This window comes from Chelonia mydas, chromosome 13 (genome assembly GCF_015237465.2).
Source record: "Chelonia mydas isolate rCheMyd1 chromosome 13, rCheMyd1.pri.v2, whole genome shotgun sequence".
Taxonomy (NCBI): domain Eukaryota; kingdom Metazoa; phylum Chordata; order Testudines; family Cheloniidae; genus Chelonia; species Chelonia mydas.
In genome coordinates, this window is record NC_051253.2 from 29,501,989 (window position 1) to 29,519,601 (window position 17,613).

Genomic DNA, 17,613 nt, shown 5'->3' on the forward strand with positions numbered 1-17,613 from the left:
CTGGGAGGAGCTGCAGACAGGCACACAGGGACTTGGAGCCTGGGGCAGGTGGCTGTTTGCTGTACTGGGGCCTCACGGCAGCCACTGCTCCTGGGCATACGAGAGCAGAAAGGCCCCAGCCCTGATCATGCTGCTGCTGGGATGGGGTGAGCTCACGCCATTGCTGCCAAGCAGTGGTTTGGAAAGGCCGGGGCCCCTAACCAAAGCCCTCTCGGTTTAGCCGCAGAGCCACACCGCACTAAGGGAGCAGCTCGGAGACACCGGGCCTGGCACAGGAGCTGAGGGGTGGTACAAGGACAGCGCTCCCGTAAGCAGTGCTTGGAGGAGACATGCTGGAGGCTGGGGTGTGAACTGGCCTCTTGGAAAGTTCCTTTCCAGCAGCTCTGCTCGCCCAGTGGACCCGTCCCTCCAAGGGTCACTGGACATGCCTGGCAGTAGGTGGCTGCTCACAGGATCCCTAAGGAGGGACAGGACCTCTAGTGAGCCATTGGGCCCGTCCCCTGCCATTGGGGTCCCAGCCCCACTTTTTAAAGACCCTTTTCCCATGTTTGGACCTTGATTAGTTCAGACCAACGGAGCCAACAGCCCCACTGCTGGCTGGGTGTCCCGCACCCACTCGTGTGGGAGCTGGGGCCCCCCGGGATCCGCAGCCCCAGGCCAACCGCTCCAACCTTTCCCAAGGCTCTGCCCTCCCCGGGTCTGACGGGCCCTCCAGCTCACGGAGCTCAGCCCTACGCAGGAACTGCAGCTGCTTGTGGGACTGTGCGGGGAGCAGCGTGCCAGGTGGCACAGCTCAAGGTTTCCAGCCACCAGCCGGTTGCGGAGCAGGACCGTGCACCCGGAGGCCAGGGCACAGACACACGGCACCAGTTTGTACAGAGATTCCCATCAGCAGAGCCAGCCTGCCAGGAACACGCCGCTTCGTGGAAAGGCAGCAATGAGATTCATGCCAAGGCAGCTCAGAACGCAGATCCTGCTCTGGAGAAACTGGCCAGTGCAGGCCCGGGGGGGCAGTTTGTCTCCCCCCTGTTGAGGGGCAGCCAGGAGCTGGGGAGGCCTCCAGTGCAGGCCCTGCCTTGTGTCACTGCTGCAGTGGTACAGAATACCTGGAGCCATTCCCCTCCCGCTCCAGCACGCCCCCTACCAGGGGAGGGGAGGGCCACAGAGCTAGTACTAAGCTGGCGGAAACATCACACAGAGCCAGATCCATGCCTGCCCTAGGGTGCCCACCACTGGGGCTGCAGGGGAGCTGAGGCAGCAGCAGGCAGGGTGCTGTGAACAGCAGTCCCTCCTGAACAGTCAGGCCGAGCAGGAAACGAAGAGCAGGTGGGTTCAGCAGGGCAGCAGCTCCCAGCCTCGGCAGGGGTGTGTGTGTGGGCCGGGGGGGAAGAGTGCTAAGAGGGTGGGGAAACCCTCTTCGGCCAGGCTGGGGAAAACCCTACTACCCAGTAGCCCAAGACAAGTGTCAGGGCTCATGCCTGCTGCACAGGGACAATGGGGGCAGCTGAGGGCACTGGGCCCAGCAGCACAGAAATGCCAGTCAGAGGGGACGGGGATGGACCAAGCTGCCAATCACGCCAGCGGCGCCTTGGGCAGAGGAGGTAGGACCAGGGAGCAGAGCCCTGCTGGCTGTGCCTGAGGCAGGGCCATGCTGTGAGTGCCCTGACCCGAGCTCTGGGGCAGTGACTGGGGAGGGGAGAGGCAGGGCTTCTCAGTCAGTCATGGCTCCATCTTCTGCCACAAAGGCCAAACTGTCTGGCTTTCCAGCCAACCCAGAGTTAGCTTCGGGGCAAATTAAACCTCCACCTAGTTACATGTCCCTGCTGCAAACCACACATGGAGCTGAAACGAGGAGGGAACTGGTCTTTCAAATTTGTTACAGCTCTGCCTTGCAACCTGAGCAGCTGCTACGGAAGTGTACCACGTGCTCTACAAGGCTGCTCTTGAGACACGCACAGACTATTCCACACGCTCTGCAGAAGAGCTAGGTCCATGGATACCTCGGGAGTTGGAAACAAAAGCATGAAACCACCCTGGGTCGGGGGCTAAACCTGGCAACAAACCCGCAGCCTGGCTCAGCAGAGGGTAACACCGAAGTTGCTGTGCCAGAGGAGCACAAAGCCCGTGGCACAGAGGAGGCGGCTCAGAGACAGGATGTGAACACGTTTCCCAGAGCTTGTGGAAAGCCAGTTACCCCAGGCTTCATGTCAGGAAGACGGAGCACTGGGTGGGCAGCTTGCAGAAAGCACGGGGAGCTCTCTTGGCAAGGCACTCCTCGTTTGGGGCCGGCAGCACTTTCCTGCCTGTGGAGAAGCAACCAGAACCCCTCCCCGCGTCAGACAGACCCAGGGCAATCTGGGCAAAGAGGTGGGAGATAGCGAGAGGGGGAAGCCCCATCCTCCACAGCAGCTAACAGACACAGACCCATCATGCATGAGTCAGGTGCATTTTAGGGACACTCAGGTTGATGCTGCTTGTCCCTCTCGTGAGCACTGGGCTCTGACTGCACTGTGCCTGTCTGCTTAGGGAAGTGGTCCTGCTGGGAGCAGCGTGCCTGCAGTGCCCATATCACCAGCTGGCTGAGCTTCAAGACACGAGAGGGGCTGCAGGGCTTTATGGCAGCCCGGGATCCCACAGCCTCCTCTCCTCCCAGGACAACCGGCTCCTCTCCAGGTGGTGCTGGCACATGGGGAAGGACACAGCCTGCTAGCTGGAGTCTCTGCTCTCTGGAAGGAGTCTGCCCCATTGCCCCACTAGCTCAGCAGTGCTCTCCCCCGTCACCCCATTTACCACAGAGAGAGGGGAGCTCTCCCCACCCACATCGGGCAAGCTCCAGAAAGCAGCTTTCAGAGTGATCCAGCAGCCCTGTGGGCCCATGCTCCCTCTCACCCAGCTGGGCCAAGGGCCTGCTGAACACAAGTGCCGAGAGCTCTCCCATGGCAGATCCCCAAGGGCCCCAGCAAAGCCACCCCTGCCCCACATCAGTGCCTCCCCTTTCACATCTTCTGGCCTTCCCCCTCCCCCCGCTGACTCAGCATCTCCTAGGCCAGGCTCATCTTCTGCAGGGCGGGGAGCTCCCGCCCCCTCTGCTCACCTACCTCGGTGACATAGGAGTCGTTCTCGTCAGGTCGGTAGGGCTTGTAATTCCTGGGGAGTTTCACACTGGGGTCCACGTCCATGGCGTTGTTGCTGCGGTACAGGTCAGGGGGCCGGCTCCCCGCGGCGTCCCAGTCTGGGCCGTCCCTAAAGTCTGGCTGCTGCATGCATGGGCAAGTTAATGAGAACAAACCAAAAGGGCAGGAAGAAAAGAAAAACAGACAAAACAATGGGTCTCAGAAACAGCAAAGAACTACAAGACAACAAAAAGGATGAAGAGGAAGAGGAGCTTCAGCACAGTGGCATAAGACAATGTGGAAAACAAAAGGAAACACAGGATGAGGAGACACGTGGGCTGGATTGTTTGGGGTGGGGGAGAGAGAGAGAGGGGAAAAATATGCAAACCCCAGTTATGGTGCCATGCAGTGACTGGTGGGGTGGGGCTTGGGCTGGGTTGGACTAAAACCCAGCAGCATGCAGGAAAATAGAACTCTGAACAAATGAGAGTGTGCTTCGGAAAGGGGCACTGCCACCCGGCCACCTCTGGAAATCTGCTCCCTCTTCAGAGCCCGGAGCCCTCTACCCTCCCCTGGCAGTCTGCAAATTCTCAACTATGGTCCCCCTCCTCCTGCTGCACATGGGCTGGTCTGGGTGATGTGGAGCTCGGGGTGGGGGCGGGGGAGGTGAGGGGGAGCGAGCTGGCTGGTTTGGGGAACAGCGTGAACCCAGGGTTTTTGGCACATTCCCAGCAGGACAGATTTTGGATGGTGGTGGCCAAGGGTCTATGCCGTGAGGAGATGGTGCTGCTGGAGACGCTCCTTAAGGGGAGCGCCGCCATGCATCTCGAGGGGACTGCGTGCTTTGGGACAAGCCGCATCCTGTTGCTCCAGCAGCATGGAGGGGCTGCTCCCCAGGGACAAGAGGACATGCTCAGAGTCTTACTGAAATTTGCCTTTCAGATCTTCACTCTGGAGTCTCTTGCTCATGGGCTCTCTCTGCAGCACTTAGCAAAGGGGCTGGGAAGTTCTCTCCCAAAGAATGGCTGTTAGGTGGGGTGCCACCGGGATCCTGGAGACCCAGGACAGCACCCCTTGCCCTCTCTCCCATGCACTGTGCCGATTTCACATGAGCCTCCTGCCTCGCTTAGATAGGGTCTGAGCTCACTTGGGGATGTTTCACCATGACAGGAATCTGGCATCAGACCGGGCAGCTATTGCTGGGTCTGCAGAACAGTGCAGTCACCTGGGATGGACCCTGGGCATGCTGAGGTAGGACTGTACTTGAGAGCCCTTCACCTGTGGCTGGGGACAGGCTCCGTGTCAGCCAGCCCACGCCCCAAGAGTTCTGAAGTGATGATGACCCAAAACAGTGTTCCTCTGCCTGCCCCATCTCCAGGGCTCCTTCCCCCTATGCACACTCTGTTAGAGCAGAGTCCTATCTTGTCTGTGGGTTCATTACCATGCAGTGAGTTGTTAGTTTGTCATTCACTCTAGAGAGGCACAAGGGAGGTTACATTATAGGTGGGGTTTGTTTTGTTAAAGCAGGAGAAACAGCACGGCAAATAAAGCAACCACCACTGCACGGGAACGGCAATGCCATGGAAAACACCCTACCTGGAAGTCAGAGCTGTGCTCTTTGCGCAGTGCTCCTTTGGGAGAGTCCTGGGCGCCGCAGCTGGGCAGGAAGGAGAAAGGGTCCATCTGCTCTTTCCAGCAGTCCCCAATGTGATCCACCTTCCTCATGAAGGAGCTCAGCTCCTGCTGCAGGACGCGGAGCCTCACGAAGATCATGTTGATCAGCTTGGAGTCACTGGTGCTTTCACTGTTGTTATCCACCGGCTCGCTCAGCACCAGGTCCATGCAGTCATTGTCCAGACACACCTTCAGGCTGGGGGTGAAGCCATTGGAGTCCGAAATCAAGACATCAATGGCTTTGCTGACAAGTGCGGCCTGGTCCCGGATGCCAAGCAGAGTCTCCAAGTCCTTGGATTTGAACAGTCGGGTGGGGCTGTTATCCTGAGACTTCCCATTGCCGTTGCCAGGCCCTCTCTCAGGGCGGTCCTTGGCATCATTCTCTCCTCCAACGGGCACCTCTCTCCAGAGAGGGGTCGGGATGCAGTCCGCAGAGTCGCCAGCCTCAGCGTCGGTCTCCAACATCGGCCTCGTGGTCTGGCAGGAGGCCAGGTCACAGCGCTGCAGGTTAGACAGCAGCACGCGGTTCTCGTACTGCAGCTTCTTCACCTTGCCGCTGAGCTCGCTGATCTGCACCTTGGCTGTGGCCAGCTCCTCTTGGGACGGCTCGCTGATCACCGAGCAGCTGTCCTCTGACAGGGTGATGTCCAGGTCATGGTCAGACTTGTACTTGTTCAGCTCATTCATGAGGAGCTTGTTTTGGTCTTCCAGCTCCATCAGCGACCTCCTCAGTAGCTCTGCCTCCTCTTCCACGAACTGCAGGTGTCGCCTCAGCTCCACCTGGCTCTCCCCAGAGTCCCCACAGCTGGTGGAGGAGAAAGCAAACCGGATATCCTGCCCCATCAGTTCTCTGTCGCCTTGTCCCTTCATGTCATCCATCTCTGCCCTCAGCCCGCGGTTTTCAACCTCGAGCTCCACGATCCTCCGACTCAGGATGTTGGCTTCTTCCTCAACGAGCTTCAGATGGGCCTTCAGTTCTGCCTCTCGCGAATGAGGGGAATCCGCCAGCTCCTCTATGGACAGAGAGCTCTCCAAGTCCCCGTACAAGGAGTGGTATTTCACCAGCTCCTCCTTCATGCTGTCGTTCTCCTTGGCTAACTTTGTTAGTTTCTTGCACATCAGAGCCGACTCTTCTTTCGCAAAATGCAGTTGACACTTTAGGTCTGCGCTGTCCTCCTAGGGGCCAAAATGGCACAGGCATTAGAAAACAGGCTGCTTCTGGTTAAAAATGAGAGTCACAGACCACACAGGACCATTGTGATCATCTAGTCTGACCCCCTGTACAACACAGGCCAGAGAATGTCCCTCAAATAATTCCCAGGACAGAGCGTTTTAATACCTATTGTTTGCAGCTCTACAAAGTTCAAGTAGTCAACCTGCCTATTTGTAATTTATTAACATACACCTGAGCCAAAGCACGAGGCCAGGAGCACAAGACTTGGCTTCATATGGACTGCAGTTTATTGAGAATTAATGGGCCTACCTCAACGGTTTCATTGTCTCAGTTACACTGGGCACGTGAGAAGTCCAGGAGCTCATGTCACGAAGTGGAGCTGCGCTCTCAAACCTATGGGCAGAATTCGGCCCTTGAAGTTGGGAATTAATTTGGGACACTGACATGGAGAAAAACTAAGTGAACTGGCCCATAGCTGACATTCTGTCATTGTCAGAAAACTGTCCCTCAGGTCTGCAGAGTGACAGTTCCTACAGGCCCTACCAAACCTCAGATACCTGGACATACGGCTCCATGGAATTGTGGCAAACACAGGAAAAGGGTACCCAGGGAGCTGGAAAGCAGCTAATCACACAGGAGATGGGCCCCAACTGGTCTGAACTGACAAGGAGGAATTCACACCCCTGAAGCTCCATGGCACTGAAATGATGTTCACACTTCACTCTAACCGGGCCAATAAAATAGAGCTAAATGTTGTTTCAGCAGCGTGGGGAACAAGCTGTCAGACTCCATGTGGAAGAATAAAAACCACAAGCAGGTTTCCTCCTGAAAGCCTGGCATTGCTGTGCAAGTGCGGCAGTGTTTTGAATTAGTTCAGATTGCTACAAATCCCCCCTCTGGGCTCCCTTCTGCTGCCCAGCCAACAGGAGTCAATTGTTTCAAAACAGAGCAGCACAGCCTCCCATTCGCTCCCTCCCCTGGGCACGTCACTCCACCCAGCCTGCTGTGTGCTCGCTGTGCTTGGACTGAGCGCGCAGGGCACAGAGACGCTCTGTGTGCTCTCGGACAGTGCTGCATACATCCCCGCGGACGTTAGCAGCAGCAAACACAGATCTCATTTGTCTAAGGGCTAGAAACGTCAAAGGTACATTTTCAAAATGAGCTGGGCCTTTTGCTGTACAGCTCCCAACGGCCACTGAAACGGTCCCACCCACATCCTGACACAACGGCTGAAGTAGCTGGCCCTTTATGCCACAATTTTGTTGCATGAGCATAGATGGGGAAACCCTGATAGGTCCCATCCGCCCCCTTTCCCCCAAGGACCAAAACTGGGCTGCTCCTCTCAGCACCGCTCTCTAGTACTTTGTCCATGGGGCAGCGGGGAGGCCCCCAGTTCCCTGGGGTGACTATTCCCCACCCTCAGGAAGGTTTCCTGTCGTTCCCTTTGCAGGAATTCACTCCACTGCTCCGAGAGCTGCTCCACGGCTGACAATGGCGTAGAGGGCCAGCGCTGATCTGATACAGATTCTAGGTGTCTGTCAAGTCAGCCTTCCAAAGCAGCTTGGGAGAGCCCCTTCCCCTGCTCACGCCAAGAGACGGAGACACACAGAGGAGCACCGTGCTCCCTGAGAAGTGCCAAGTACATATCTTGTGGGGAGGGGACATCAGATGCCTGAGGGGCTAGAGAGCACTTCCACTCTGCGACTTCCATCTCAAAACCCAGCAGTAAATACTAAGCCAGAAAGATGGGATGAAGCCATTGCATGTGGAATACAGGGAAAGCTGGACCTGTTCCACGTCCGGAGAGACAGCCGAGGGGAAAATCTCAGTTCTGCTGTTCATTACCATCAGTCTTTCAAAAGCCAAGCCATTAGGAATTTGGAGATTTCTTTCCTGGACTCCCCAAGTGCGTTAGGGATTTTTTGCTCCACGAATATGACCTCATGCAAAGGGTCCGTTGGTTGTAAATCTCATTGAACGCATTTCATTTCCTGTTTTCAGGGCTGGGAGAAAGCGTGTTCCTGGGAAAACTCTGCACACTGGTGACGAATCCCTCCCACCGAGTGCCCTGTGAAGCAGTCAAGATCTTTTTTCCAGATGGTTAATACAGTTTGAAAATTCAAATTCAACAGCTACGCCTGAGCCTGCATCACCCTCAGATGAGCAGTAGCTATTAACTCTGCAAACTTCCCAGGCTGCTTTATGAAATCCCACAGAGTTTTTTACTGCAGCCTCGTTCAGAGTGTAAAGGTGGGTGCCTGCTCCCAAGCTAGGGCGCAAACCCCTGCTTGACAGAGCAGTGGGCATGATGGCCTCATGTTATCCTTCCGCCTCACTCAGAACATTCCGCAGGAGCTCACCAGCAGATTTCAGATCAGTGGAAAAATGGTGTACTGCGAAGGACAGGATATAGCCCTTACTATACCCTATGAGGGCCAAATTTTCAAGTGTTGAGCACCCTCAGTTGGAGGCAGATTTCCAGGAGAGGTTTCCATTTGGGCACCTAAATAAAAGCAAGACTTTCAAAACCCACATCTCCCAGCAGCTCCCATGGGGACACACCTGGCCAGATTTTCAAAAGATCTCAGCACCCAAGATGTGGTACCCTTTTAAAATCTGCCCCTTGCTCAGGTGCCTGAATGGGAGTTCAGATCTTGAGAAAATTCAAGTCTTAGTGTTGAAGATCAACACACTCAGCACTGCCAAACCACTGGCCTGGAACCATCAGACCCCTAGAAGTGACGGTGAATGGTGCTCTCTGAACACTCAGATGACAGACGGAAGCCCACCTATAGCAGTCTGTCTGATTTCCACCTAACACCCATTTAATTTGAACAGAGTCACATTTCATACTACACCAGGCAGATGTGAGCAGGATGTGGCCCCAGGAACTCTCTAAATCAGCGATCAATCATGAATCAAAGCCGTCACTGGCGATAGCTCATAGCACACAAGTAGCAGTGCTGAGACTTACCCATGAACAGCGCTCCCTCCCCCAGAAACAAGCAAGTGAGGAAACGAACGCCATCTCTCTAGGTGTTCCTGCTGCACTCGTCACGGCCTACATCAGTCACATCACGGGAAGGGACTAGTCTTGCTGAGAAATTGCTGGACTTTTCAGTTTTACCCACAGTACTGAGACAGGGACGGTCATAACTCACATGAGGCAGAGCCTCAAGTCCCCCAGACCCATTTGCGCAGTAGCATGGACAGCCTAATCCCTTTGCCCACCCTTGCACACCAGCATACTGCTCACACCCTAGGGATTTCGGAAGAATCTGGGGGTCCATCTCCTGAGCTCACCCAGCTTTGCAGCAGCCATGTGTCTTTCTTGGCTCCATGAAGACGACAGCCTGAGAAACATGAGGTTTATGTCCTGTGGTTTGGAGTTGTGTTGTGTTTGTTCCCTCTGCCCCTTGTGGTATCTCATTAGGAGGGAGTGGGGATGGTTTTGTATTTCAGTCTCAACAATGACTTGTAAGAATATTTTTGATGTTCTCAAAGGCCTGAACATCTCCCACTAAGAGGGACAAAGATGGCAGAGGGGACAGCGTTTCCAAGTGCAGCTCAAACGTGCAAACTGGTGCACCTGACCATTAACCACAGTGCTCAACACATGTACAGACGTGTGCTCTGGGGAACATCCAGTTGTCTTGACCAAGCTCCTCCACTGATGAAATATGGGAGGACGGAAGAAAAGCCACAAATGAAAGGACAAAGAAACCAGCAGAAACAGACCCCCATTCTTCAGCATGTCCCCTCCACCAGAGAGATCTGCTAACACACAAACACCCTGCAAAGGGAAAACACAGACTGCTTCCTGGTCAATGATTTCAGAACCACCACCAAGTGTGTCATGGTGGGCAGTGGATTATCAGATTTATCCTCACTGCGCAGGTATGGGGGTGAGACAAACTCTCAGGAGACATGGACCTTTCCCTAAGTCTGCAGGGAAGATATACCTGCTATTCCAGTGAATTCTTTGTACGTGTGTGTGAATCTGTGTGCGTGCCCTCCACGGTATGCCCCCACATACAATGGCAGACCAGATCCTCAGCCGGTGGAAATCAGCTCATCTGATGTCAGTGTAGCTATGCTGATTTATACCAACTGAGGACATCTGTGTGCGCAAATCCTGGAAGACCAATTTTATCCTCACTGCAGATTTAAGCAGGGCCATAAATTTAACCCTGCAATCCAATGAATTGAAATGTCCTCTAACACTCATTCTGCTGCAGCAGACTCATGTTATCTGGGGGGAGGGATAGCTCAGTGGTTTGAGCATTGGCCTGCTAAACCCAGGGTTGTGAGTTCAATCCTTAAGGGGGCCATTTAGGGGATCTGGGGCAGAAATTGGGGATTGGTCCTACTTTGAGCAGGGGGTTGGTTGGACTAGATGAGGTCCCTTCCAATCCTGATATTCTATGATTCTATTTCCTTTGTATCATTGTATCGTTCTAATGAACCCCCTTGGCATTGCTGCCAGTGTCTTGGGTTACATGTAATTCAGATATTCCACCGTTATTCAGGATTAACTAATGCAGCTCATGAACTCAACATCAAGTATTTGGACGCTGGAGACAAACCAGAGCAATGAACGATGAAGACTTTACCGGTCAGTCCTTTCCTACCTCTAAAATGCTGACATCAGCCTTTGAGAGAGGCTTTTAAGAACAATAAACTACTTTCATTTCTGCAGTGACAACACCAACTCTGAACCTCCGCACCACGGTCAGGTTATTAGAGAGTCAAAGCCACTGAATACACCAGTCACTGAGAGACGAAATCCTTCCACCAGTGGAGAGAGCCCATATCTGCTGCGTGTCCAGTGTCCTGCACAAGGCAGGGATACAGAGTGCATGATGTTCGGGAAGTTTACAAGGCGAGACTGTTGGACAGAGGCACCTCAGCTGCACCCACTAAACCGTCTGAGCAAGATGGATACCTGAGCATGACCGTGTGCAATGGCCCGTGATGCAGAGGCAGGTGTGAATGGGACACACACAATCACCCGATAGCCAGGGCACAGCACCCTCTCTGCAGGCTGAGCTTTGGCTTGGATTTTTAAATATCTCAGAGTGTCAAAACTGCCCAAGTGGTGCTGGGATCACTGTTCTAGCCAGGCACGGTGCTCTCTCCACCAGGCACACGGGAACAGGACGTGGAACTGGAAGGGACCTCATGGGTCATCAGGTCCAGTCCCCTGCTGTTGCAGGCAACCCCGTCATGCAATCCCCATCCATCCCATGCAGCTAGGCCCAGAGCCAAGGTCTAAAGCAAGGGCACTTAGCTATGTACTGGGTCTGAGTAGTTTTCTGGTTAACGAATCCTCGTTACCCCAGTGGAGTCTGGACTGTTCTGAGCCCCACCCCATTTCTTCAGGCTTGACTCTCCAGCTGTGTGATAAGTATCCTCCCTCCAGCCAAGGAGACCTGGCTGAGATTCCTTACAGAGCACATCACTCAGTATGCCATATGCTCATCCGCCTCCCCACCCAGCCACGTGGGGGTGAGAGCATGAACTCTGTAGCACTCCCTAGAAAAGCGACCGTTAGCGTCCCAGGTAGGAGCACTGCTGGGGCAGATGCTCCATTTGCTCCTCAGCCATTGGATGTTCTCCAGAGAAGAGCCCCAGCTAGCCCCCAGAGAAAGTCAGCTACGTGGCTCTCTGCAGCACCAGCATCGTTCCATGGCTGAGCAGGCTGGCCAACCCACTTAGCACTTCTGGTTCCAGGTCTCGGGAGCTACGTTCCAAACCCTTTATTAGAAACCCTTCACCCTAACCATTCCCCAGGGGCCACTCGACTCATCAGGGCCACGCAAATTAAGACATGACTCTTCCATGTGCACTGTTTTACTGCTATGCCAGGACTGGCGACGTACAGGGTGAGCATGGCTCTTTGAGTTCTACAACGCCATGGATAGTCAACATGGCCCCAGGAGGGCCTGCCTGGCTACAGTCTGGGTACCTGGACTGACGGCTTCTTTTCAGTCTTCCCCACAGAACGAGATCCCCTTTTCTTCAACGAATTCTGGAAAGAGATGAGAGAAGGGTTATGCAGAGTCGTTTGCACACTGCAATGCATTTGTGAATTCGGTTATTTAATATCATGCAGACACTTGCACCAAGAGACTGCTCTATCGCCCGTGGGCCCCACCCTGAGCTAGAACCCTGCCGTTTGCTGCCAGCTTCGGTTATGGGCTGCTGAACGCAGAAAACAAACCCCAAAATGTGAACTTTGACCTTTTTGCCACCTAGGTCAATCTAACCATTTGCAAAAACAATACCAATGCCTGCCAACTGCATTATGGGTAAGGCTATGTTTATGTCACCAAGGTCATCGTGACATTCTCTGCTTCAGCCCCAGGGGCTGAGGGATCCGAGCTGGCAGCTAGCAGGGCCCCGGGAGGGTTCCAGCGACAGGCAACAGCCTCCTCAGGGTTTCAGTGATGGGCGACAGCCTCGCGCAAGGGAAGGGCGGCTCCTTGGGTGAGTGGCTGGGTGTGTCCTGTTTTCTCTTTGGGAAATATGGTCACCCTGCAGCTCCCAGCCGCCGTGTGTGGAGGGAGACCCCCCTCCCCTGCAGCTTCCAGCTGCTGCGGGCAGTGGGGGTATCACGCAGCAGCAGAGGACACCATGGAGCCGCAGCAGCAGAAGTCACAGACAGGTCACAGCTTCCGTGAATTTTGGTTATTGCCCGTGACCTGTCAGTGACTTTTACTAAAAATAACCATGACAAAATCTTAACCTTAATTATGGAGGCACACTGCTGCCGCCTAGGAGAAATCCCATCACAACATGGTCCCCAGCTTGATTGAATGGACTTTGGCCAAGGACGTAGTTAAAGGGGAGGGAAGGTGCAGCACATCTACCAATGCGATATATGCCATCATGTGCCAGCAATGCCCCCTGCCATGTACACTGGCCAAACCGGACAGTCTCTACGCACAAGAATAAATCTGACATCAGGAATCATAACTTTCAAAAACCGGTAGGAGAACACTTCAACCTCTTTGGCCACTCAGTAACAGATTTTAAGGGTGGCAATTTTGCAGCAGAAAAGCTTCAAAAACAGACTCCAAGGAGAAACTGCTGAGCTTGAATTAATATGCAAACTAGATCCCATTAACTTGGGTTTGAATAGAGACTGGGAGTGGCTGGGTCATTACACATATTGAATCTATTTCCCCATGTTAAGTATCCTCACACCTTCTTGTCAACTGTCTAAATGGGCCATCTTGATTATCACTACAAACGTTTTTTTCTCCTGCTGATAATAGCTCATCTTAACTAATTAGCCTCTCAGTTTGTAAGGCAACTTCCAACTTATCTGTATGTATATATATTTCTTCTTACTATATGTTCCATTCTATGCATCCGATGAAGTGGGCTGTAGCCCACGAAAGCTTATGTTCTAATAAATTTGTTAGTCTCTAAGGTGCCACAAGTCCTCCTGTTCTTTTTGCGGATACAGACTAACATGGCTGCTACTCTGAAATCTGATTCCCCTGAAGGGGGCTGCTGGCAGCTCGTTTAATACCTTGCGTTCCCAGCCTCCGGCTTCTGCGGATGGAAGAGCACCAAGTACTGAACCAATCTCCAGTGAAGCAGGGAAGTGCTGTCACAGTGAGGGTCTGCCATGGACTAGAGCAGCACAGCTGGGGCTGGAGGCCAGCAGCCCTGATTTGCAGCTCCCAGTTCTACCCACTAGGCCATGCTGCCACCCCAGGGTTTCCAGGGGCACCCTCTACCGCACAGGGAGCAGAAGCACACAAGGGAAGCTTCTGCTCCTACTACCCCTCTTTTGATGATAAAGGACAGCTCGGCCTGGCACCTCTCAGCAGCACAGTATGTAAAGCGGACACCAGCACAAACCTCCCTGGCTTCTGATCATCACACTTGGAAAACTTCCACGTGTACAGGAATCCTGTTGCAGGCCTTCTGGAGCCACCCGCTTCGGCCTGTCTCCCTGCAGTTCTAACACCCTGGAGGGAAGTCACTCTATCATGAGCTGCCCTGGGCTCTGTAAACCACAGATCCAGAGACAGCTGCCCAGACAAATGCTGGGTGCAGACAGTGTGACCGATACAGCTGGACCAGACCTATTGATGACTTTGGTGATCAGGCCCGAGGCCTTGTACTGGTGATGGAAGTGGGTTGGAAGCTGGTGGAGGAATCGGCGCAAAGGGGAACTGTGCTCACAACAGGCTGCTCTGTGAGGGGGCTGGCTCCCTAAGGAATGAGACGCTGACAGCTTCAGGGCGGGGCCAGAGAGTGAACAAACCCTGTGAGGTGGTTTGCAGGGCTACTTGACACAATACTGTGACTAAGCACATCGGGAGGGGCTGCAAGTATCTGACCGGCTCATGGTGGTCTGTGCAAAGCTGTGACCTGCACCACCCACCAAGAATGTCGCAAATGCCCGTGTGGTTCCAGCATCGGCCCAGAGTAGCAATAATGACCTTGGCCCAGGGCATTTCCTGGGGCTTCACAACCAGTGGCAGCTCCTCTGTTGCACCTTAGACCAGCAGCTCCTGCCAGCCAGTCATGCACCTACACTCCCGGCTTCAGTCATTCCAGTTCCAGGCCAGACTTCCTGGATTGGCTGCCAGCTTTAGTCTTGATCACGATTTGCATGGAAACAGCATCTTTATTTCTTAATTGCTCCCCCAGCTCCAGCCTGACATCACTGGCCAAAGACAGAGTCTGTCCAGGTCCTTACAGCGCTCCCATGGCTAGCATGCCAGCACCAGAGTGTGATTCTTTAAACAGAGTCCAGGAACCCACAGCAGTCTGAGGGCAGATGTCAGAGGAAGCAAGCTCACCAAAGCACTTTCTCTTCCTACCAGCATCCCCTCAGGCTTGCCCTGGGTTCAGCAGCTTAGCTGACCTCCGCCAGGCACTGAGTGAGCGGGGAGATGGGGCTGAGCAGGCACTTCAATCCAGGCTGCACCACCACAGGCCTTCCCCAGAGTTAGGGCAACATGAGGAAGAGGATGGAGCTGGAAGGGACGGCTCAGAGCACTCATGTCTGTTGCTCAGATGCCCATAACACCACTCTGGGTTTGCTGCGAGAGCGATGACCTGAGCCAGTTCAGGGTGTTTCTGTTGATCTGTGCAGGGACTTAGAGGTGGGATCGGACTGTCTACTGATCAAAGGCATCCACTGCAGCAGAGGCCCGATGTCATGAGGATGGAGGCACCTGTACCTGCCCACCAGACTAACAGGTGTTGTCTCTGGCTCATTCCCTGGGCTGGAGCCTGATGCAGTAGGGTCCAGCTACTTGGCCAACAGGAGGAACTGGACCCTGCTCATTTATTAGCTTCTCTATCAGCTTGTTCAGGAGCGTGAGGCCTGACAAGGCAGCACTGCCCAGTCATTCCCTGGAGCAAGGGTTTTGTTAGTTCTGAGCAGACTCCTGCCTGCCTGGGGCAGCATGGCAGATTCCTCTGCTCAGGTGAGGTGCCCAGGTCGGGGACCATCTCTCAGGTGGGGTCCCAGAGTTCTTTATTCTTTCCCCATCTAAAGGGGCAGACGCAGGTGGTGCCCAGGTGCTACCACTGGCCCAGGAGAGGAGCAGCTTTGCTGCTAGAATTCTTTTCCAATGGCTGCAGGAACAGGATTTGTTTTACCTGCTAATTCACGTGGGCTCAGCAGGATTCCTGGGGGTGGAGGTAAGGAGGAGTGTTTTTGGCTTTGAGGAGAGAGCATTAGTCATTGCTCTGCAGCCATTATAAAACAGATTAGATCTCCGTCCCCAAGGCTGCAGCTCTATTTTACTTGCCCCAGGCAAAAGGTGAAGCACTCCTGCAGGGCTCAGAGGTCGAGTTCTCCCAGGAAGCCTCTAAAACCCCTGTCCTCCCAGCTGCCTGGCTCTGGCCCATCCAGTCCCCACAGCTGTCACCTCGGCCTCCTGGAAATCCCAGAGTAAGACTGCCAGCCACTGCAGGAAGTGACAGGTTGAGGAAATGTAGACGCTCTTGGGCTTCTCTGCCAGGGAGCAGCCCACAAATCACATCAGCACACCAATGTGTCAGCTCCCATTTACACCACACATATTGGCCCATGAATCCTAGATTTATCAGTCCTGGGGACAGAGCGACTTTAAGGAAAGGCCAATGCCCACAGCTCATTGGAATCCAGCTTCTGCCTCTGGTCCCTTACACAGCATGGAAAGGACAGAGGCGTAGAGCAGCCGAATGCTGCAGACATGAAGATGGGCTTTGGGGAACAGCAGATTGAGAGCTTTATGAGATTTTAACACCCACTTTCAGTCCCACAGCCTGCTCCAGCTGCAGGCCTCCCAGGAAACCAAACGAATTGCAGGCTCACGTGGTCTCCTCCCTCCCCAGGGCAGCATGGAGCTGGCAGGCCCAAGCACTTGCCGATACAAAATGTAGGGGGTTTGTTACAGATGTCCCTCCTATACCTCTACTAAAAATGCAACTGCCCCAGCCACCACCACATTGTCCACAGCATGATGCCACTGAGCCTGGAGCCATCACACTCTTCCCCCCCCCCCCCCCCCGTAGATGAGACAGGGCAGGGCTTGAGCCTAGGACTGAGGCCATCCAGGCTCAATTTCCTGCTCTGCCTTCGACTTCCTGTGTGCCTTTAGGCATGCCCCTTAGCCTCCCGGGGCCTCAGTTCCCATCTGTGCAGGGGGTGGTGTCGTCACAGGCCTGCCCTGCCTCCCGGGGGTGTGAAGATAAATGCATGGGAGATGGTGACGGGCTCAGATACTGTGGGGAGGGGGAGTAAGTACCTCAGATAAACAGGAGAGACTCAGACTGGGCAGCCAGTTCCAGGCAGGACCCTCCCAGCCAAGCTGCCTGACACGACTTTCTGCACCATCCAGCAGGGAGTGTTTGGGCAGCAGACCGTGAATTCAGGGAAGGGACGAATGACCCAGATGACCCTCCAACACCACAGCAAGTGCTCCTCACCGGCCGGCCTCTTCCTCGCTACCCCACATGGGGCAGCAGAACTGAAACCTGGGTAAGGTGTTCCACCAGCTGGCGTTGTACAGCGGGTTTCGTTCTGGCCACGTGCACAGCAGCCTGGCCGGCTGGTCAGGCCAATCCAGCAGGGCAGCAAACCTGCAGGCTAGCCCCGGTTCTCCACTCAGTAGCCGGGAGGCCTCAGGTACAGAGGGTGAGGTGGGCACTCAATGACGAATCTTCCCAGAGATGCCCCGCACTCATCTCCTACCCCCAGCAGCTCGGACAACCCAGCTTCCAGGCACGCAGCACCTGGGGTTCTGACCTCCCCACCCGGGGCTGCAGCTTTGGGCCGTGCTGCCCAAGAAGAGTTAAGAACACACACACCCCCCCCACACACACACACACACCTGCTGGGCTAGTGCTCACTCCCTAGGCAGGACCCAAGAACAGCCTGGCAGGTCAGCTGGGGAGCAGGCGCCGCCACCTGGAGGAGTCAGAGCTGGGATGGAGAGAGAAGAGGGGACCTGGGTGGGGGTGGCTCGAGGAAGGGAGAAAGGTCAGCTAGGGAAGGTGGCTGTGGGGGGAGTCAGATAAGCAGGCAGGAAGTGGGGGATGCCTGGGGGAAGGGGCTGCTCCCCACACACACAGAGCAAAGAGGACCTGCTGCCTGCCCAGAGACACTGCGTGTGGGGAGAGTGGGCCTGCGCC

At 54.7% G+C, this 17,613-nt stretch overlaps 1 protein-coding gene across 8 annotated transcripts in view; it reads right to left on the minus strand.

The window, feature by feature from the left end:
* Positions 1–17,613, minus strand: part of SOGA1 (suppressor of glucose, autophagy associated 1) — a 90,867-nt gene that overhangs the window by 37,467 nt on the left and 35,787 nt on the right. For 7 of the 8 annotated variants that reach the window (XM_043526627.1, XM_043526625.1, XM_043526626.1 and 4 more), the window contains exons 4-6: positions 11,930–11,992; positions 4,710–5,963; positions 3,099–3,257 (exon numbers count right to left, since the gene is read on the minus strand). In XM_043526627.1, coding sequence (XP_043382562.1) covers positions 3,099–3,257; positions 4,710–5,963; positions 11,930–11,992 — 1,476 coding nt within the window. The remainder of the gene's footprint in view (positions 1–3,098; positions 3,258–4,709; positions 5,964–11,929; positions 11,993–17,613) is intronic. The other variant, XM_043526623.1, reaches the window with a different exon arrangement.